The following is a 23280-nucleotide window of genomic DNA, read 5'->3' as shown; positions in this document are numbered from 1 at the left end:
GGCGTCCTGGCCTCCAGGGCGTTGGGGCAGCACCAGCTCTTCTGCAAGCCTGGCCTCCTGGGGTCCCTGGCCTCGTGGGGGCCCCGCCTGCGGTGACAATGTAAACCCATCAGCTTATAGACCTTACGGTCAGTGTTTGTCAGCCCTTGAACTAGCACTCTAACTTCCTTCTTCCAATATCCAAGGTAACACTGCAACCTGAACATTTTCCAAAATCCACATAAAACATTTTTTTAAATATTCAGTTACCCTAGAAAGGACTTATTCCAGGAATTCTTTATTTCTGCTTTGTTTTTTTTTAATAAATTAATTTTTATTGGTGTTCAATTTACCAACATACAGAATAACACCCAGTGCCCATCCTGTCAAGTGCCCCCCTCAGTGCCCGTCACCCATTCACCCCCATCCCCTGCCCTCCTCCCTTTCCACCACCCCTAGTTCATTTCCCAGAGTTAGGAGTCTTTATGTTCTGTCTCCCTTTCTGATATTTCCCACACATTTCTTCTCCCTTCCCTTATATTCCCTTTCACTATTATTTATATTCCCCAAATGAATGAGAACATACACTGTTTGTCCTTCTCCGATTGACTTACTTCACTCAGCATAATACCTTCCAGTTCCATCCACATTGAAGCAAATGGTGGGTATTTGTCGTTTCTAATGGCTGAGTAATATTCCATTGGATACATAAACCACATCTTCTTTATCCCTTCATCTTTCGATGGACACCGAGGCTCCTTCCACAGTTTAGCTATTGTGGACATTGCTGCTAGAAACATCAGGGTGCAGGTGTCCCGGCGTTTCATTGCATCTGAATCTTTGGGGTAAATCCCCAGCAGTGCAATTGCTGGGTCGTAGGGTAGCTCTATTCTTAACTCTTTGAGGAACCTCCACACAGTTTTCCAGAGTGGCTGCACCAGTTCACATTCCCACCAACAGTGTAAGAGGGTTCCCTTTTCTCCGCATCCTCTCCAACATTTGTGGTTTCCTGCCTTGTTGATTTTCCCCATTCTCACTGGTGTGAGGTGGTATCTCATTGTGGTTTTGATTTGTATTTCTCTGATGGCAAGTGATGCAGAGCATTTTCTCATGTGCGTGTTGGCCATGTCCATGTCTTCCTCTGTGAGATTTCTCTTCATGTCTTTTGCCCATTTCATGATTGGATTGTTTGTTTCTTTGGTGTTGAGTTTAAGAAGTTCTTTATAGATCTTGGAAACTAGCCCTTTATCTGATAGGTCATTTGCAAATCTCTTCTCCCATTCTGTAGGTTGTCTTTTAGTGTTTTTGACTGTATCCTTTGCTGTGCAAAAGCTTCTTATCTTGATGAAGTCCCAATAGTTCATTTTTGCTTTTGTTTCTTTTGCCTTCGTGGATGTATCTTGCAAGAAGTTACTGTGGCCAAGTTCAAAAAGGGTGTTGCCTGTGGATTTCTGCTTTGATACAGGTTTCATGAGCAGTGATAACTGAAACTATGTAGAGTGCATATTTATTTTTACTAAATGTATAATCATGAACTTTTAAATATGGAGATATATTCTGATGCACTATTATATTTTTGTAGAATTTTGGACAAAGTGTCCAGCCAAGTTCAAGTGAGCCAAAACAGACTATAAGGGGTACTTCTCATGGTAAAGAAGGTATGTGTCAGTTTAAGGTTTTTCTCTGAGCTTTGTTCCCAGCGATTTCACTGCTCTGTGGGCTTTCCCAAGTCTGTTCACACTAGGTGACCGGTAGACTGTGTGGGATTAGAGCTCCCCTTACCCTGCACATTTACACGGTTGCCAGGTTTTTTATTCTAAATAATGATGTATTGAACATCTTTCTACATGAAGCTTTCCCCTGACTTTTCAATCATGTCCATAAGATGGAGATTCCAAGAATTAAAATCACAGTATTTGATATGTCATTGGCACCTAAATAAGGATTTGTTGAATGAAATTCTATGTATTAGGTGATTACTGGATCAGAGGAAATAGGCATTGTTATAGCTCCTTTTACAGATTCTAAAGTATTTACTGAGAAATACCATTTAAAACTTTTCTGGGTGTATGCCAACTTGAGGTAGAATTATTTCTATGATTTGCTTACATGGCAGGCAAAGAAATTCTGTTATATTAGTTTTGAATTATATATCTTTTATAAAAATATGCTTAGTTGTTTATGTATCTTTACTTTTGGTGAATTGGTCTTTCATATTTTTTCCTTTAGATATTGGAGTTTTGGTATTTTCTTACTGATTTCTGCAAATTCTTTAAATATCAAGGGTTCTATTCTTCATATTAATCGCAAATATTTTTATTTCTTTATTATTTATGTTTTACTCCACTTATATGTTTACATTTAGAAGCCTTCCCTTTTTTTCATTCAACAAACAATCAAGGGATGCCTGGGTGGCTCAGTGGTTGAGCATCTGCCTTCGGCTCAGGGTGTGATCCCCAGTCACAGGATCAAGTCCTTCATCAGGCTCCCCACAGGAACCTACTTCTCTCTCTGCCTATGTCTCTGCCTCTCTCTCTATCTCTCATGAATAAATAAATAAAATCTTAAAACAACAACAACAAATGAGAGCTAATTTCCCACCTACAACTAGATATTGGATATAGAGTAATGCACAAAACATACACAAGTCTTGCCTTTCAAAAACTTAAAGTCTGTTAGGGAAGACTGCCCTTAAATAATTAACTTCTCTTATAGTCTTAGTGATTCTCCATTACTTTTAAGACTAAAGAACCTTCCCAACACAGAAATTCAGAAACGTTTCTTCCTTTCTCCTCTAGATTGCTTTAATGGTTTCATTCATTAAATTAAATTTTTAAAATTTCCTCTGAATTTGTTCAAATGGATGATTTAAAAGAACACTGCAAATTGATTCTTTTATAAGCAACATACTAATTTATTGAGTCATCTGTCCCTGCCCTCCAGACTTTGATGCTTCTTTGACATATGTTAAATTCCTGTACCTAACTGGGTCTATTCCTATGCTTTCAGTTCTTTTCAGCTCATTGTCTAGTTTTCTAACATTTCCTTAAATTCCTTTTCTTTTACTCTTTTATTTATAATTTATCTTGATTGTTATTATAAAGGCAATCTACCTTCTCTTTGAACTACCAATGAATAACAAAATTACTACACAAACATAATCTAAACTTGATGTGTTTTTCCTTTAGCTCAGGATTTTCATTGCCTTACTGCCATCATTTTGAATTTCTGTTTTTTAAACAGAGATGGGAAACTATTAGATATAGATAATGCTGATAAATAAAGTGCAAAGTAATAGAACATTTACTGGGTTTCTATTTGAGAAACATGTCAGTTAAGTAGGTATAAGATCCCAAAGACAAGGGATCAAAGAATAATTAATGTAGAATTTCTGTAGTTTCAGATAGTACTTCTCAGTTTTTGATGGCTGAAAACCTAGTGAGAGCTTCAGTGCCTGAGGATGAAATTCTTACTGTCATGAATAGCAAGCAGCTACAGAAACCAAATCTAGCTTTAAATAAGACCCAATCATTCAACATCTGTGCACTCTCAGCTGAAGAACAGAAGATCCTACAGTCCCTCAGTCGTCTCAATGAGAGGTTATACTGTAAGTATGGAAGAACACCTTTTACAAGAAATGTTATATTTTGTACTTAGACAATTTTAATTTAAAATTTAATTTAATTTAGAGATGCCTGGGTGGCTCAGTGGTTGAGCATCTCCCTTCGGCTCGGGACATGATCCAGGGGTCCTAGGATCAAGTCCCATATCAGGCTCCCCACAGGAAGCCTGCTTCTCCCTCTGCCTGTGTCTCTGCCTCTCTCTCTGTGTCTCTCATGAGTAAATAAATAAAATCTTTTTTAACATGTTTTTAAAAAATGTTTAAACATTTTTAAAAATATTTTAATTTACAAACTGGAAATAATGTATCCAGATTATTAGCTATTTAAATCAAGTATGTGACAATTAAAAATATACTTGAGTAGGGGTGCCTGAGTGGCTCAGTTGGTTACATAACACTCTTGATTTCAGCTCAGGTTGTGATCTCAGGGTCGTGAGACTGAGCCCCTCATCAGGCTCCTCACTCAGTGGGGAGTCTGCTTGAGGATTCTCTCTTGCCCTCTCCCCTTCCCCCACTCACACACACATTCTCTCTCCCTCTCTCTAAAATAAATAAATAAATAAATAAATAAATAAATAAATAAATAAATTTTTATGTCCATATTATATATATTTGCATATACCTTACTATTTCACATATACCATATTTATGTCATTTATGATGATGTCAGTTTCTTTGACAGGCTTATCTATCTTTTAGGGATGTATAAATACACTTCCATCTCAGCAATGCGACAGGCTAGGTAGCTTTACTGACCATCCATCGAAAACAACCATAAATTCTGAATTAAGTACTTTTAAAAATCTTAAATATAACAGGGACACCTGGGTGGCTCAGCAGTAGGGAGTTTGCTTTCGGCTCAGGGCATGATCCTAGGATCTGGGATCGGGTCCTGCCTCAGGCTCCCTGCAGGAAGCCGGCTTCTCCCTCTGCCTGTGTCTCTGCCTCTCTCTGTCTCTCATGAATAAATAAATACAATCTTTAAAAAAGGAAAAACTTAAATATAACAATTAGCTGGTAAGAATATAAGGAATTCTTTTGGGTGGGGGGCGAGTGGAGAGGGAGAATCTTAAGCCGACTCCACACTCAGCACAGAGCCCAACGTGGGGCTTGATCTCACAACCCTGAGATGACTTGAGCAGAAATCAAGAGTCAGACACTTAACTGACTGAGCCACCCAGGTGCCCTGAATATAAGGAATTCTAAGACCAGGAACTGAATACAGATAGAAACCCAGAAAGTTAAGGAAAATGCTGTAGCTAGCTGTTGTCTTATGGATATTTATTTAACCCACACAGTGAAACTGAGCTTTGCTTTTCATGGCTTCACAGATAAAGAAACAGGATACAAAGCCCTGATGGGTAGTCTCCAGAAGATCCTCACCCCATAACGTTGCGCCTCCCAAGGAGCTACACCATACAGTTATATACCCAGGGACCAAGAGGGCTGGGAAAAGCTTCCATATCTGAGTTTCGGGATTGAGCAGATGACAGAGAAAGATGTGCAAGCTTTTCCACTGCCCTCTGTCTCGTGTGTATCTGTGTAGGATGTGGCACATTTTCTTTTCTTTTTTTTTTTAAAGATTTTATTTATTTATTAATAAGAGACCCAGAGAGAGAGAAAGGCACAGAGACACACACAGGCAGAGGGAGAAGGAGGCTCCGTGCAAGGAGCCCGACGTGGGACCCGATCCCAGGACTCCAGGATCACGCCCTGGGCCGAAGGCAGGCGCTAAACCACTGAGCCACCCAGGGATCCCCTGTGGCACATTTTCTATGAGATTTTCTTAATAGCAAATCCTTACCAAAGGCAATTCTAAAGAATGCATTTCAGCAGACCAGAAGTAATCTCAGTCTGAGAGGGTAAATTTGAGCAAATGTTATGTAAAACAAACGTAATACAATCATGTGTGTTTCGGAAAGAAAAACATTAGCCTATTAAAATACCTATTAAAAATAGTGTATTCGTTGAGAGAACAAAAACGATACTAGGTTAGTAGGATTCTTCTTAAGGAATTTGGTACAGTTTAACCTTTTTCTATTTGAGTATAACTAACATACAGTGTTATATTAGTTTCAGGTGTTCAATATACTGGTTCCACCTTGTGCACATTACTCAGTGCTCATCATCATAAATGCCCTCCTCCATCCCCATTGCCTGCTTCCCCATTGCACTGCCCACCTGCCCTCAGGCCACCAGCAGCTTGTTTTCCATAGTTCAGTCTGTTTCTTGGTTTGTCTCTTTTTTTCTTTGCTTATTTGTTTTGTCTCTTAAATTTCACATATGAGTGAAATTTACAGTATTTGTCTTTCTCTGACTTATTTCACATAGCATGATACTCCCTTGGTCAGATTAACTTTAGATAGTGGTAGAGGAAGTATGCTTCTGATAGTTACAAGGGTCACATGTAAAGGACTAGGAATAGAGTATACAATTTTCAAACTGGTTAAGGAGAAAAGTGGCATGCAAAAAAAAAAGTCAAATTGATCCAATATAAGAACAGAAGAGAGTGAAAAATAAACATAGAAGACATAGGATAAACAGAAATACTGTGCTATAAAATGGTATATACAAATGTTCTGACAATGAATGTATGTGGATTATATGCTACATTTAAAAGATCTTTTAGGGGTGCCTGGGTGGCTCAGTCGGTGAAGCATCTGCCTTCAGCTCAGGTCATGATCTCAAGGTTCTGGGATAGAGTCCCACGTGGGGCTCAGCTGGGAGTCTACTTCTCTCACTCTGCTGTTCCTGTTGTGCTCTCTCTCTCAAATAATTAAAATTAAAATCTTTAAATAAATATCTTTTTAAAATTTATATTTTATAACATTATATTTTGTTTATAAACACTATATTTAAAACATAAGGATATAGAATAGCTGAAAATAAAAAAAGATGGAAAATACCAAGCAAATTCTAACCAAAGGAAAATTAGTTTCAATGTATTATTATCAAACAAAATTGACGATAAAGCAGAAAGCATGCATTAATAGACATAAAGAGGATCATGATGATCAAAGCTTTTAATTCAGGAGAAATATATAAAACATTTTCATTTTATATGCATTTAAAAACATGCCTCAAAATATCTAAAATATGTTTTAGCCATGGTGGGAGATTTCTTTTTTTACATTGCTAGGAATTGATAGAAAAAACAGACTAGATAGTTTGAACACCAATAAAAAATAAATTTATTTTAAAAAAAAGAAAAAACAGACTAGATAGAAAAAAAGAAATGAAATAGATATGTAAGAATCAAACATGATTAACAAACTTGATTAAAGGGACACATTCTTTACAAATATACATAGAATATGTATTAAAATGAGCCATATACTATACCATAAAACAAGCCTGAAACATTTCAAAGGATTGGAGTTTTGCACAGACTCTGACCACAATGCAATTTAGCTAAAAATGAATAACAAAAAGATAACCATTAACAAGTACATTTCTGGGCACCCAGGTGGCTCAGTCAGTTAAGCATCTGACTCTTGATTTTTGGCTCAGGTCATGATCTCAGTCTCATGACCTTGAGATCATGACCTGAGCCCTGCATTCGGCTCCCCACTCAGCACAAAATCTGCTTGTCCCTCTCCCTCTGCTCTTCCCCCTGCTCAAGCTCTCTCTTTCTCTCCCTCTCTCTCTCTCATAAATGAAATCTTTAAAAAAGAGAGAGAAGCACATTTTTAAATAAACTGTGGTTCAAAATAAAATTATTTTCATACCATAATGAAAATTACAAAATATTTTGAAACAGGACAGGAGCATTAGCTCACCTGGGACAGAGTATGGGGGAAAGAAATGCCAGATTCCATAAAAGCTGATGTTAGGAATTCTGCTTAAATGTTTAACAAAGTGCTAAAGGGTAAGTGTGAATTACTATGAGAATGTAAAACCCCTGGGAGCCACAGAAGAGAAGAGTTCACACCCACTTACAGATTCTTCTCCATGAACCTACATGTTCTTCATGAGAGAAGTAGAGAGCAGGGGCACATGGGTGGCTCAGTGGTTGAGCATCTACCTTTGGTCAGGGCATGATCCCGGGGTCCTGAGATTGAGTGCCACATCAGGTTCCCTGCAGGGAGCCTGCTTCTCCCTCTGTCTGTGTCTGTGTCTGTGTCTCTGTCTCTGTCTCTGTCTCTGTGTCTCTCATGAATAAATAAATAAAACATTTAAACAATAGATGGGATCCCTGGGTGGCTCAGTGGTTTAGTGCCTGCCTTTGGCCCAAGGCATGATCCTGGAGCCCCGGGATAGAGTCCTGCATCAGGCTCCCTCCATGGAGCCTGCTTCTTCCTCTGCCTGTGTCTCTGCCTCTCTCTCTCTCTCTCTCTCTCTCTCTCTCTCTGTCTCCCATGAATAAATAAATAAAATCTTTTTAAAAAAGAGAGAGAGAGAGAGAGAGCAGAGCAGGAGATGGTGGAGGGCAGGGACAGGCAGTGTGTGAAATGGGGCCTCAGGGCAGCAGGTGCAGAGGAGGGAGCCATGCTGTGGGGAAGGCGTGAGGCCCCCAGCACAGTACTTTCTCTCCTACAGAACAATGCAGCAAGCTTTGTGGGTTGCCCCCAGGCTCAAGTGAAGACTGATGGGGGTATGGGGAAGGCGAAAGAAAAAAGCTTCTACTAGGGTTTGGCAGGGGACAGGATGGGCCCAGATCCCCATAAGCCTCCCAGTATTTATTGGAGGACAGGCACAAAAGTCACTTGCATAAAACATGTTGGAGACAGAAGGCAGAATTGACAACTATGAAAACAGACAACTTCACTGCTCCTTGCCGTGAGGCCAACAAAACCAAGTGAGCAACAGGAATCTGCTGCTGGGGAGGGCAGGCGCCTACAGAGAGCGCGCTGCTAGTCTGCAGACATCTGGGAAGGCCCAAGGCTGACATGGAGCGGGAAGACCGACAAGAAAAACTTCTGTGAGCCCTGCAGGAGCACAAAATACCAGCAGAGGAACGGGGAACCAGTGAGGGACTGAAGGGAACCGTAGCAGCCACAAAGCCCCAACCCAGGGCTGCCCAGCCACACCATCAATGGAGGAGGGCCTCTTGATCTCAGGTTGTTGGTTCAGCCACCATACTGGGCACGGAGCCTACTTTGATCCTGTTGATAAGCCACATTCACTCCAGCTGCCTAGCAGAGGAGGCACAGCCATGTCAAGGCATGAGTACAATTTGCCTTAGTAACCACTTCTAAACATAAAGTTTAGCAGTCAGTCAAATATGAAGAGACACCAAAAAAAAAAAAAAAAAGCAAGGAAAATATTGTCAAGGGACAAAGCAATCCGCAGACGGAGACACAGAGATGACTCAGACATTGGAAGTCTCAGGTGGGTAATTTTAAATGACTGTGACTAACATGCTAAAGAAAGAAAAGAGATGTGCATGAACACATGGGGAATCTCAAAAAGATATGGAAACAGAGTCAGATGGACACATGAGAGAGAAAAATGAAAAATATCACCTCACCAATAGACTCAACACAGCTGAGGAAAGAATGAATTTGAAGATAGGTGATAGAGAATTTCCAGCTGAAATCCCAGGATGGAAATGAAAAAGATGGTCAGGGAGGGGACAGAGCAGAGGACTGAGACCATTGGGATAGTCTGCAGTCCATCAAATCCCCATGTGCAAAGCTGCAGCCACTTTGCTGGGAGGAGAAGGTGTCCATGTCACAGGGAGCCAGAGTCAACACAGCACCCCTCATGTGGGCCGAATGCCTGCTTGGGGTCCCAGGTAGCACACTGACAGATGGCTAGGAGAACTTCTGGGGTTATTTTCAGACAAATTGTCTGTCACTCCATATTGGAAAAATTGGATACCCAGCAGAGGTTAAATTGAACTGCTATCAAATATACATAAAACTTAGTACCAAATTACTGTGATTAAAGATTAAATATGAAGTAAAATATATAAAGCTTCTAGGAGATAATATTTAAAATTTTTTCTAACCTCAGGTTAAGGAAGTATTTCTTAGAGTGCAAGGAACATAATCCATAGAGGAGAAAATAAATTATGTTAAAATTATAAACTTTTCTTCATATCAGAATATCATTGGAGCATCTGGGTGGCTCAGCCCCTGAAGCAATAGATTCTTGGTTTGGGCATGAGATGGAGCCCCACCTGGCTCTCTGATGGGCAGGAGTCTGCTCCAGCTTCTCTCTCTCTGTCTCTGCCCTCTCCCCCACACACACGCCTGTTCTTCTCTCTCTCTTCTTGCTCACTCTCTAATAAATCTTTTTTTAAAAATCATTAAAAGAATGAATAGACAGGCCACAAAGTGAGAGAATATATTTAGAATACATAGAAGAAGGACTCTTATTCAAAATATGTAAAGAACTATAAATCAATAAGAAAATGAGACTAGAGAACCAAGAGAGGAAGACAGGAGCTTCTCTATGAGAGAAATGTGTGCGATGACCACCAGGCAGGTGTCCTGCACCCTGGTCCAGTGAGGCCCAGTGACATGCTCCAGGGTGTGAGCAGATGCAGTCTCAGGAGGACACAAGCATACCCTCCATACCCTTTGGGCCAGCGATCTGCCCCTAGCCCACCCAGGTGCATCAAGAGGATGCAGAGGGTAGCACCACCCAGGCACACACACGTCACCATAGAGGAACCGCATGCGGCAAATCCCAGGAAGGTAAAAGGGCAAGTCCGTTCCTCTGGGGCCGGGATACACCTGCTGCGGGGTTAGGGGGTGTCCCCATGGTGGGGGTGGGGCTGCAAGGCCCAGGGTGGCATGTCTGCGCACTGCAGGCTGGAGAGGTCAAGACTGAAAACCTCAGTCACCTGTTGTAGACACTCCACGTACTTAACACTTCCCTGAAAGCATTCTGCTTGAAGCTGTGTTCTCTTTTCTTCGGGGACCCCTGCAATGGACGAGTCTAGGCCCTGAAAGGCAACAGAGGTGACCGATCACTCAACTCCTGTGCCTTCCCAACTAAACAGACATCTCCTTCCTGACATGCTCCAAGAATGAAATCTCCTTTTGGTTTAAAAAAAGAAGAAAGAAAAATGGAAAAGAAAACCCAGTATTTAAATAAAGATTCTAGTAGAATGGTCAAAGTATTAGGAATTCCTTTTTATCAACTTTAGTTTTATGTCATTGTTTTTAAGCAAACTACTTCTATTTCCTACATAATATAACTGTAAACACGGTTTCTGGCACAATAGGAAAAAACTCTTAACTCTGTTTTGAGTATTTTAACATACCAGAATTTAGTATCTGATTCTTTAGTTGTTCTTCTCTGTCAATATAGATCACTAAGTTATTTTTGTATCATGGCATAATTCTTTCAGATATACAAGAAGCCATTTGCAAAAATCCATCCATCAAAAATACCTTACAAATAATACCACTTCTGGTAAGTATTTTAAGAAGCTTTTTTTTTCTCATTTTAGGAAATATCATGATTTCATGTGTAAGAATCCTGTATTGAAATTAATTTTTCTTGAGGTTGGCTTTTAGGGAGGTTTCCTCCCCAATTAACTTTCAACTATATTTTTTTAACTTTCAACTGTAATATGTTTTGTTAGAATCAGCTAATATCCTCTCATTGAAAAGAGATCAAAATATAAAGTTTTTTTATATACAGAATATTTCATTATTCATTGGAATGGAATCAGGTATCAGTGTACTCCTCTAGGATAACTGTGCATGTGTAGCCTAATTAGGAAATTGTTAAGAATTTTACATCCCCCCCCCCCACTTTCATGTCTTCAAAGTTCAAAACTAGACATTGTTATTTGGATTTTTTTCTTTTATCTTTACCGTGACAATTGAATTCTGGTAAAGATCCACATACCAATGGCAGTGTATTACATTAAGGATTTCCCTCTAGCAGGCAAAAGGAACACATGGGGAGTATGTACCAGTCACCAGAATGTGGCTCACAGCCATGTGGGCAGCGCAGCCTTAGGAACTCAGGACATCCTAAGTGGCTGGAGGTGCTCAGACAGGTGTGTTGGAAAGGGCGGCTCAAACAAAGACGCTGCCTCTCCTCTCACTGCCCTCCACTGAGCTGTTCAACAAGGAGATGTTTTATTAGAAAAGTAATTGGATGTTTGCTCAGTTGTTTGTCATCATACACCCTCAGGTCTGAAATTTTGACAAGAAAAAGATCACATGACTATACTTAATTTCTTTTACATAAACAAAGGCATACATTTCTTACCCATGTTTTAAGTTTTGGCTGTCCTGGGTACGTAGTAAGGAAGAAGAAGAAAGAGGCTTCCCCTGCCCTCCTGAAGATTTTTACTTCCCTCCAGGCTAATGGTTCTCAGAAATGGCCTTTTTACATGGCATTTATGATGCTGCGACTGTTAGACACAACTCTCATGGCAACTGTCACGTTGACTCCTGCTGTTCACATACTACTAGTTTGGCTTTTTTCTCAGTTTTTCATCCCCACCAATTCATCAATTTCAGTAATTTCTGCAGTGATAATTTGTGTCTGAATTTGTGAGAGTTTTCTGTTCTTTATAACATAAACAGTTCCCATCTTACTCTAGTGAGATCATAGCCATGGTAACAGAGGTCACTCCTTGGTACACTTCAGCTCAACCTGAAAACTCACCCCAGACAACAGGCTGAGCATGAGCTGTAAACACTGCCCAATAAGGAGAGAGAATCGCTCTGTGCTCATTGGAACTCCGTGTGGTTGGAGGGCTCAAGTATCTGCCTCATAGCTGAACAGTTGCAAATGTGAAGGACCACCAAGAGGCTTGGAATCCTCTCTTAGATCTTTCCCGCTCATTATGGCAGTTGGTAACCATGAGTTAGTCCCTTTATCTCCATACATGTTATCCTTCCTTACTTTATCATCACTGACCTAGGTCAGAAACCATTTATTTTCAGGGGAAATAGTATAAAATCATAGAATTTTTAACTGCCTAATTAAACAGCTGATGTTAAAGTACCCCATCTCCCTCCCCAATCCAAATTGCTTCATTTGCCATATTCTGCATGGGGATTTGAGCATTTTAGCCTTGCTTGCCCTTTTTCTACTATGAAAAAGTTTATCTTTTTTACACTTCAGTTGGTTTCACTGATTGTTGACATTTTGTCATGCTTGCTTTATCCAATAGATGGAAGGATGGATGGAAGAATAGAATAAATAGAAGAGGAAAAGAGGGGATAGAGATTCATACATATATACACACACACAAAGGTACATTTTAATTAACTGTTTAAAACTCAATTTTAGACAAGATGATACCTTCCCACTAAATACTGAAGCATACATGTTCTAAGAACAGACATTCTCCTGCATAACCACAACACCGTTATCACACCCAAGAAATTTAACATTGATATAATATTGCCTGATACACACTCCATTTCAGAATTCTCCAGTTCAAAAACAAAATGTCGTTTGTGGCTATTTTATTTCTCTGATGTAGGATGTAGGATGCAGCCCAGGATTATGCATTGTATATCATCCTCTTGTCTCTTAACCTAGAAGAGTCTCTTCTTTCCCAGTCTTTCATGCACAATGACACTTTTGAAGAGTCCAGGCCAGTTGTTGACGATCTCATGATTTGAAGTTTTCTGATTGTTTTCTCACAGGTTAATATTTATGACAGATGCAAAGTTTGTGTTCTTATAGTATGTTTGTTTTCATTTTATCACCTACTTGATTCTACCTGAATCTTGCTTTCAGGTTTTCTATTGAGATGCTTATAATTTGAGTTCAGAAGACTGTTGTCCAAGTTTTTAGAGTTGTGTTTAAAGCAAGATTAAATACGTGCTTTGTACCTCCCCCAGGAATAAAGTGAATGGGCTTTAGATACATTTTGGTTTGTGTCTTCATCATAAGTGTAGTCTTTAGTTCCCATCACCTGTTCTTTTGAAAGCTTTTAAAATTTGTTCCTGTATCTCCATCAAAATTTCAAACAAGTAAAATTATTTAATGTGTAAGCTCTAGAAAGGCAATATGTAATCATATTCCTATACTTTCTGTATATGACACAAGAGGCCACCAAAGCTTACCTCGTTTTTCCCAGGACAACTGTGGTATAGTCTAGTTCTCATCAATGGAGATCTTTCTAAAAAAGATCTCCATCTCTCCATATAAGGGCAGAAATATCTTTTTTTTTATAAATTTATTTTTTGTTGGTGTTCAATTTGCCAACATATAGAATAACACCCAGTGCTCATCCCGTCAAGTGTAATGGCAGAAATATCTATTCAAGGAGGAGGGGCAAGATGGTGGAAGAGTAGGGTCCCCAAATCACCTGTCCCCACCAAATTACCTAGATAACCTTCAAATCATCCTGAAAATCTACGAATTCGGCCTGAAATTTAAAGAGAGAACAGCTGGAAGGCTACAGTGAGAAGAGTTCGCGCTTCTATCAAGGTAGGAAGACGGGGAAAAAGAAATAAATAAACAAAAGGCCTCCAAGGGGGAGGGGCCCCGCGAGGAGCCAGGAGAGCCCCGTTCCGGAGGAGCAGGAGCTGCACCAACCTTCCCGGGCGGAAAGGCGCCCGCAGGGAGTTAGAGCCGGACCCAGGAGGGCAGGGATGCCCTCAGGCTCCCTGGGACAGTAACAGGCACCTGCGCCCCGGGAGAGTGCGCCATACCCCGCGGGGGAGCTCTCTAAAAGACTGCAGCTCTCCACAGACACCTGGCAGGCCAGAAAGGGCTGGCAGGATATATTCAGGGTCCTAAATGTGAATAACATGCAACCAAGACTACTTTATCCAGCAAGGCTCTCATTCAAAATGGAAGGAGAGATAAAGAGCTTCCAAGACAGGCAGGAACTGAAAGAATATGTGACCTCCAAACCAGCTCTGCAAGAAATTTTAAGGGGGACTCTTAAAATTCCCCTTTAAGAAGTTCAGTGGAAGTTCCACAAAAACAAGGACTGAATAGATATCATGATGACACTAAACTCATATCTGTCAATAGTAACTCTGAACGTGAATGGGCTTAATGACCCCATCAAAAGGCGCAGGGTTTCAGACTGTATAAAAAAGCAGGACCCATCTATTTGCTGTCTACAAGAGACTCATTTTAGACAGAAGGACACCTACAACCTGAAAATAAAAAGTTGGAGAACCATTTACCATTCAAATGGTCCTCAAAAGAAAGCAGGGGTAGCCATCCTTATATCAGATAAACTAAAATTTACCCCGAAGACTGTAGTGAGAGATGAAGAGGGACACTATCTCATACTTAAAGGACCTATCCAAAACGAGGACTTAACAATCCTCAATATATATGCCCCGAATGTGGGAGCTGCCAAATATTTAAACCAATTAATAACCGAACTGAAGAAATACTTAGATAATAATACACTTATACTTGGTGACTTCAATCTAGCTCTTTCTACCCTCGATAGGTCTTCTAAGCACAACATCTCCAAAGAAACGAGAGCTTTAAATGATACACTGGACCAGATGGATTTCACAGATATCTACAGAACTTTACATCCAAACTCAACTGAATACACATTCTTCTCAAGTGCACATGGAACTTTCTCCAGAATAGACCACATACTGGGTCACAAATTGGGTCTGAACCGATACCAAAAGATCGGGATAGTCCCCTGTATATTCTCAGACCATAATGCCTTGAAATTAGAACTTAATCACAACAAGAAATTTGGAAAGACCACAAACACGTGGAGGTTAAGGACCATCCTGCTAAAAGATGAAAAGGTCAACCAGGAAATTAAGGAAGAATTAAAAAGATTCATGGAAACTAATGAGAACAAAGATACAACCGTTCAAAATCTTTGGGATGCAGCAAAAGCAATCCTGAGGGGGAAATACATCGCAATACAAACATCCATTCAAAAACTGGAAAGAACTCAAATACAAAACCTAACCTTACACATAAAGGAGCTAGAAAAAAAACAGCAGATAGATCCTACACCCAGCAGAAGAGAGTTAATTAAAATTTGAGCAGAACTCAACAAAATTGAGACCAGAAGAACTGTGGAACAGATCAACAGAACCAGGAGTTAGTTCTTTGAAAGAATGAATAAGATAGATAAACCATTAGCCAACCTTATTAAAAAGAAGAGAGAGAAGACTCAAATTAATAAAATCATGAATGAGAAAGGAGAGATCACTACCAACACCAAGGAAATACAAACGATTTTAAAAACATATTATGAACAGCTGTACGCCAATAAATTAGGAAATCTAGAAGAAATAGACGCATCCCTGGAAAGCCACAAACTACCAAAACTGGAGCAGGAAGAAATAGAAAACCTGAACAGGCCAGTAACCAGGGAGGAAATGGAAGCAGTCATCAAAAACCTCCCAAGACACAAGAGTCCAGGGCCAGATACCTTCCCAGGAGAATTCTATCAAACGTTTAAAGAAGAAACCATACCTATTCTACTAAAGCTGTTAGGAAAGATAGAAAAAGATGGAGTACTTCCAAATTCGTTCTAGGAGGCCAGCATCACCTTAATTCCAAAACCAGACAAAGACCCCACCAAAAAGGAGAATTACAGACAAATATCCCTGATGAACATGGATACAAAAATTCTCAACAAGATACTAACCAATACAGAATTAATATTGTGAAAATGTCAATGTAACCCAGGGCAATTTACACGTTTAATGCAATCCCTATCAAAATACCATGGACTTTCTTCAGAGAGAACAAATTATTTTAAGATTTGTGTGGAATCAGAAAAGACCCCGAATAGCCAGGGGAATTTTAAAAAAAAAGAAACCATATCTGGGGGCATCACAATGCCAGATTTCAGGTTGTACTACAAAGCTGTGGTCATCAAGACAGTGTGGTACTGGCACAAAAACAGACACATAGATCATTGGAACAGAATAGAGAACCCAGAAATGTACCCTGAACTTGATGGTCAACTAATATTCGATAAAGGAGGAAAGACTATCCACTGGAAGAAAGACAGTCTCTTCAATAAATGGTGCTGGGAAAATTGGACATCCACATGCAGAAGAATGAAACTAGACCACTCTCTTTCACCATACACAAAGATAAACTCAAAATGGATGAAAGATCTAAATGTGAGAGAAGATTCCATCAAAATCCTAGAGGAGAACACAGGCAACACCCTTTTTGAACTTGGCCACAGTAACTTCTTGCAAGATACATCCAAGAAGGCAAAAGAAACAAAAGCAAAAATGAACTATTGGGACTTCATCAAGATAAGAAGCTTTTGCACAGCAAAGGATACTGTCAACAAAACTAAAAGACAACCTACAGAATGGGAGAAGAGATTTGCAAATGACCTATCAGATAAAGGGCTAGTTTCCAAGATCTATAAAGAACTTCTTAAACTCAACACCAAAGAAACAAACAATCCAATCATGAAATGGGCAAAAGACATGAAGAGAAATCTCACAGAGGAAGACATAGACATGGCCAACAAGCACATGAGAAAATGCTCTGCATCACTTGCCATCAGGGAAATACAAATCAAAACCACAATGAGATACCACCTCACACCACTGAGAATGGGGAAAATTAACAAGGCAGGAAACCACAAATGTTGGAGAGGATGCGGAGAAAAGGGAACCCTCTTACACTGTTGGTGGGAATGTGAACTGGTGCAGCCACTCTGGAAAACTGTGTGGAGGTTCCTCAAAGAATTAAGAATAGACCTGTCCTACGACCCTACAATTGCACTGCTGGGGATTTACCCCAAAGATTCAGATGCAGTGAAACACCGGGACACCTGCACCCTGATGTTTCTAGCAGCAATGTCCACAATAGCCAAACTGTGGAAGGAGCCTCGGTGTCCATCAAAAGATGAATGGATAAAGAAGATGTGGTTTATGTACCCAATGGAATATTACTCAGCCATTAGAAACGGCAAATACCCACCATTTGCTTCAACGTGGATGGAACTGGAGGGTATTATGCTGAGTGAAGTAAGTCAATTGGAGAAGGACAGTGTATGTTCTCATTCATTTGGGGAATATAAACAATAGTGAAAGGGAATATAAGGGAAGGGAGAAGAAATGGGTAGGAAATATCAGAAAGGGAGACAGAACATAAAGACTTCTAACTCTGGGAAACGAACTAGGGGTGGTGGAAGGGGAGGAGGGTGGGGGGTGGGGGTGAATGGGTGACGGGCACTGAGGGGGGCACTTGATGGGATGAGCACTGGGTGTTATTCTGTATGTTGGTAAATTGAACACCAATAAAAAATTAATTTGTTAAAAAAAAGAAATATCTATTCAAGAATATTTGTTGGTTTGGGGTTGTTGCAGGTAAGCTTTTTATTAATGTTTTTTATTTTATTTTACATTTCCACCCCAGTGTTTTCACCCATACTAACTTATAAGAATTTTGTTTTTAAATGATAGTATGTGTCATATATGTGTAGCTTTATAATTTACATGCTATTATGTAGTTAATTCAGGGACTGAATTCTCATCAGAGCAACATTAATTATATAATAAATCTACCAGCTCCCCCAATACTGCAAACTCAAATGCCATTGCTTTAAGATTCAAGAATTTTTGTTTAATTCTCAAAAATCATGTATCTCTCTGGAAAATTCACAACCTGGGTGAAGTTTCTATATTAACCCACCACCCTACACCTCCACAGGTGTGTTTTTGTTACCATTTTTTGTGCCCCCCCCCCCATTCTGTAACCCTTTGTGGTTTTTTTTTCTCCCACAGAGTATGGTGGTGGTGATTTAGGTTTCTTCTCTAGGCAGAAAAGTGAACTGATATATTCATTGCTAAATAACTTAGCATGAATTTTCAAAGATTTATCATTTAAAAAATCATTTAAAAGATTTAAAACCATTTAAATCATTTAAAAGCAATATCTGGAAAGAACTCTGGTGAATTTCTAAAAGCGGGATTTTAGTGGGATTTCGGAATACTTTTGAGCAGGAAAGTCTCTCAGCATCTCTCATGCCTCAGGCGTCAGCCAACTCAGCTTGGAGCAGGCGCTGTTCTGAGATTTCAGAGGACCAAAATCCAGCCCACCCTTCCTCCTCGTCCCTTCCCTGGTCCCTCCTATCCCTCTGCATCCTCTGAGACAGTCGCTCCTGTAGAGCACTGAGTACAGAGCTTGTGGTACAGTTCCCGAGAACCACAGCTCAGGTTCCGGCATCATTATTGCCTCTATTATAATCATCTTATCTGTTCACATTGTCTCAAAAAAAGGAAACGTTCCTCAAATTACTTGAGTGAAATCTATATGGGAAGCATAACTTTTCCTTGTAAATAATAAGAATCATTCTAACTTTGATTTGTAACAATTTGTAGTCCCACTTGACTCTCCTCTTACACTATGAATCTTCAGTTCCAGGCAAATTTAATGGGTTGTCCTCCAAGTCTGCAGTACTCTATTCTGCCCCCATGTTTTGCTCATACTTTGCTGATTTTCACAGCCAGTTCCGAACTGCACTAGTTATACTTCTGTTCTGCTTTCTTAATCCAACCTAAGTGCCAACTTAATGTCACTTCCCTCATGAAACCCTCCATAAGCAATCTGACTTATGATAACCACACTCTCCTCTGACTGCATTACTGTGTATCGCTGGTTTTGTACTTCTACTCCATAGGTATTTTCATTAGTTGTCTTTTTACATGGTTAATCTTCTTTGCAACTATATTCTTGAGGCTGTTCTTCCACTTACCTGTCCATCTCACAGAAACTAGCACACACTACTAAGTACTTGAAAATATTGCTTGAGACTTTATGACTTATTTATACATAGTCTTTGTGGGGGGTTTTTTGTTTTGTTTTGTTTAAGATTTTATGTATTTGACAGAGACAGCACAAGTAGGCAGAGCGGCAGGCAGAGGGAGAAGCAGACTCCCTACTGAGCAGGGAGCCTGATGCGGGACTCAATTCAAGGAGCCTGGAATCATGACCTGAGCCCAAGGCAGATGCTTAACTAACTGAGCCGCCCAGCTGCCCCATATACATGGTCTTTGAATACAAATTATCTGCCTTTTTCAGACTGCAATAAAATTAGGTGATTTATTTGAACTTGAAACTTTAAAAAAAATAATCTGAAACAAGATTTTATGCTCCATAAAAAAAAAAAAAAAACACTATTTCTGGAGTTCTTCCAAAGCCCTTTGGTGAATGTTAATATTTAATCAAATCAATACTTGTTAGAGGCAACTGAACATTGTTGAGCTATAATTAGAAAGAAGCAAGGAAGCCTGTTATGGAGTTCCTGCCATTGAGAAGTACTTTGCCCAATGGCTTCGCACACTCTTGTTTAATCTTCTAAGTGAGAGACATCAAAAAAAATTTTCACGTTTGAGAAATGTCCAGTGGAAGAGCTAGAATTGGCACTTTGCCTTGTTCCCCTCAAAATCTCTTCTACCTTTTATAATTCTTATTTAAATTTTTGACACCATTGTCCTCCAGATTTCTCAGAAATCTGTGTCTTATCCAGGCTTCTATTCTCACATACCCACAGGCAATAAATCATCCTAATTATACTTAACAAATGCACCTCAAATCCACTCTTCATTCCTACCGGTAGTGTCATATTTTAAGAATGTGTCTCACCTAGATCCTTTCAACAGCCTCCATGTGGGCTCTCTCCAGGGCGTCTTTCACACCATCACCACCAGAATGATCTTTGCAAAACATGAATATGAACAGATCAGGCTCCAGCCTAAAACCTAACGTCAGCAGTTACCCATCACCTGAACGATGATGCATTCATGACCTTCCCACCGCACCTCCGCTCACATGCTACTGAGCTCAGGTCGGTCTCCCAAGAACTCCCTGTGTCCCTGCAGAGCCCTCCACTGCCCCTCAGGGCTTGCCTTCCTGCATGCTTCTCCCCTACTCCTTCTTTGAGGCTTGATTTCAGCGCCATCTAGAATTTAGAGTGTCCTCTTTTTGGCAACCAGAGCAGCCTGATTTTTTGTTTTCGCACAAGTTATACTGGTCCGTTTTTCTTCATTGAACAGGTATTGCCTGAGTTCTTTCCACATGTCAGCATTCTGTTAGGGCCAAACGAGAACGAGGAAAACACTTTCCTGCCTGCAAGCCTCTCGCACTCACAGAGACAACATGCAAACCTTGTACCCTAGGAGGGTTGCAGGCGGGTATCCTGAATATGTCTGCCATGATCATTCTAAAAACTATGAGTCTTAGAAAGGGAGACAGAACATAAAGACTCCTAACTCTGGGAAACGAACTAGGGGTGGTGGAAGGGGAGGTGGGCGGGGGGTGGGGGTGACGGGTGATGGGCACTGAGGTGGGCACTTGATGGGATGAGCACTGGGTGTTATTCTATATGTTGGCAAATTGAACACCAATAAAAAATAAATTTATAAAAAAATAATAAATAAAATAAAAATAAAAACTATGAATCTTAGAAGCAGAATTTTCATTGTGGAATATTTTATTTTTTAAAATAAATTTTAAGAATTTATTAATTTAATTAATTTTTAACAATTGCCCTCCCAGCAACTTACTTCTTTAACCCAATGTATGTTGTTAAACTACTCCTAGGGTGTTCTGTGAACTGCATTTCCCTGCATTGACCATTTACACAGAAGATTATGATAAAAAGCACCTCTTAAGCACATTTTACCAATAGAGCGAAGATCCTGAATTTTTATAATTAGTATGATGCCTTCCATGGCATGGTATTAATGTGAGACTGATGTATATGTAGTACTTGGGAATTTGAGTTGTGAGCTTGTGTTACTACAATCTGTCATCTGTGGAGAGATCCACGTGTTAAAGCCTATGACTACTGCAGTGAAATAATATTGTGCCATTCTGTTACAGAACAGCCAGCCAAGGGGCCACCCATCGCTAGGTGTTGGATCCAGAATGCAGAGAAAATACTGACAAAGTTTAACAGCGGGTATTACATGGAGTCGTGATTGTGGACAATCTCCTGTAAAATATAGCATAGGTTTCCGCATTTGTTATTGATTTAATATCTATAACCATAAGATAAAGGTAAATCATAACATGGTAATGGAGATAAATTGACTAGTTTACATTTATGCTATAAGGTTATGTATTTTATTGATAAATACATTTTTAGTGAATGGAAATGCTTCATTGTTTTTAATGAGCATGCCACTGAAAATAAATTCATTATATTTACAAATAAAACACAGGATATTTTGTTATTCAAATTATGTATTAGCTATAGTTGTAAAGCTTTGTTTTTCTGAAATTCCTAATAAATTCTATTAAATTTTGGTACAGTGGTGTAAAAAGTTTATGGTTAATCAATATCCTGCATAAATAGTAAAGCTATTTGTCTAAGACTTCAAAGGATCTCTGTACTTTGGAGGTGTTGCCAAGAGGTTTTAACTAAGAAAACCAAGAGAAACTCTTTGTGTGGTTCTAGATGTTTTTTCATAGAATCATCATGATCTCCTGTATCTTTTTATCTTCCCTCACCCGTCTCCAATTCAGACTCTCATCTGGACTACTTCAAGTTGAATTTCTCACCTCTCCCACTAGGAAAGCTGGCAGAGTGGCATTTCTAAAGTGTGGAATGGCCAGAGTAAAAATCAATGATACCGGTCCCATCTTAGGGGTGCCTGGGGGGCTCAGTCGGTGGAGCGTCTGACCTGTGGTCTCAGCTCAGGTATTGATCTCAGGGTCATGAGTTCAGGTCCCACAATGGGTTCCTATCTTAAACCTTGTCAGCCCTTTTCTTTTGGCCACTGGAGGGAGCGTACTTATCCCTAGTGCTCCATGCTGACGCCACCTTTCCCCAGTGCTCACTAATGCCCAGGCAGCAGACCCTTGCAGGCCCCCAGCCAGGGGTCCTGTGTGTCTCTGCCCCAGCACACACTGTTGACCTAGCTCCGAATGTCTTCCTTCTCTCTCCACTGGCACCTGCCTGAATCATGTTCACTCATTCTCTTAAATTCTGCTCATGTTGAACTTTCTCCAATTTTTCCTAATAATCCTCTACCAAGTTGGGATACATTTTGTCCTTGACATTCTGAACTGTAATTATTTGTGTATCTCTCTTCTAGATAAATTGCTCCTGGCAGAGAGAGGATGTCATTCATGTCTGTGCCCTTGGGAATTAACGTAGGGGATATAGTGAGAGATCACAATATAGTGAGAGAATGAAGGGAAAATAGTTCTTTAGTTTATCAAGCTCTGCTACCTGCTAGGTGCTGCTCCATGTATTAGGGATACAGTACAAAGCTAATTATTTTTTTCTATCATAGAACTGACATTATAGTAGGGAATACTGAGTTAAACATAAGATGCCACTGGAGGGATATAATGCATGATGAATGAAAACCAGAGCATGTCAAAGGGGCTGAGTACTGGGGTGCCACTTTAGACAAAAGGGGTGGCCAGAGAAAGTCTCTGAGAAGGTGATATTTGTGCAAATATGCAATTGAAGTGAAGGGAAGGAAGCCAACCATGGCCACAGAGGGAAAACATCAGCCAAAGAGCAGGAGGTGGTGATTCTCCTAGACTATTTCAGAGCGGTGCTCAGGGACAGGGCCTCACAAACACTAATGCATCTTTGGTCACCTGTAGACAGTGGTAAAACGCATCTCCTAGTCTGATAGGTCTATGGTGGGAGCACGACAATAGCGCTGCTGCCCCAGGCCAGAGCATAACCTGGCTGCATGTTTAAATCACTCTGATGCCTGGTTTTCTCCAAAGTGAAATTTGGGCATTTAGATTTTGTAAATCTCCCCAAAAGAATTGTAATGAGCCACCAAGGTTCAGAAACAGTGGTT

General features: G+C 40.0%; 1 protein-coding gene across 9 annotated transcripts in view; it reads left to right on the top strand.

Annotated features, from left to right (window-relative positions):
* The window catches only part of CEP126 (centrosomal protein 126), a 105860-nt gene extending 84097 nt beyond the window's left edge, over nucleotides 1-21763 (top strand). For 3 of the 9 annotated variants that reach the window (XM_026006743.2, XM_026006742.2, XM_026006745.2), the window contains 4 exons: nucleotides 1562-1637; nucleotides 3377-3586; nucleotides 10905-10969; nucleotides 21335-21763. In XM_026006743.2, coding sequence (XP_025862528.2) covers nucleotides 1562-1637; nucleotides 3377-3586; nucleotides 10905-10969; nucleotides 21335-21397 — 414 coding nt within the window. In that variant the 3' untranslated portion in view covers nucleotides 21398-21763. The remainder of the gene's footprint in view (nucleotides 1-1561; nucleotides 1638-3376; nucleotides 3587-10904; nucleotides 10970-21334) is intronic. The other 6 variants (XM_026006744.2, XM_072729958.1, XM_072729959.1 and 3 more) reach the window with 4 other exon arrangements.
* The last annotated feature ends 1517 nt before the right edge of the window (nucleotides 21764-23280 follow it).

The sequence above is a fragment of the Vulpes vulpes genome, chromosome 12 (assembly GCF_048418805.1).
Source record: "Vulpes vulpes isolate BD-2025 chromosome 12, VulVul3, whole genome shotgun sequence".
NCBI lineage: Eukaryota > Metazoa > Chordata > Mammalia > Carnivora > Canidae > Vulpes > Vulpes vulpes.
This window is presented reverse-complemented; position numbering and strand designations above follow the sequence as displayed.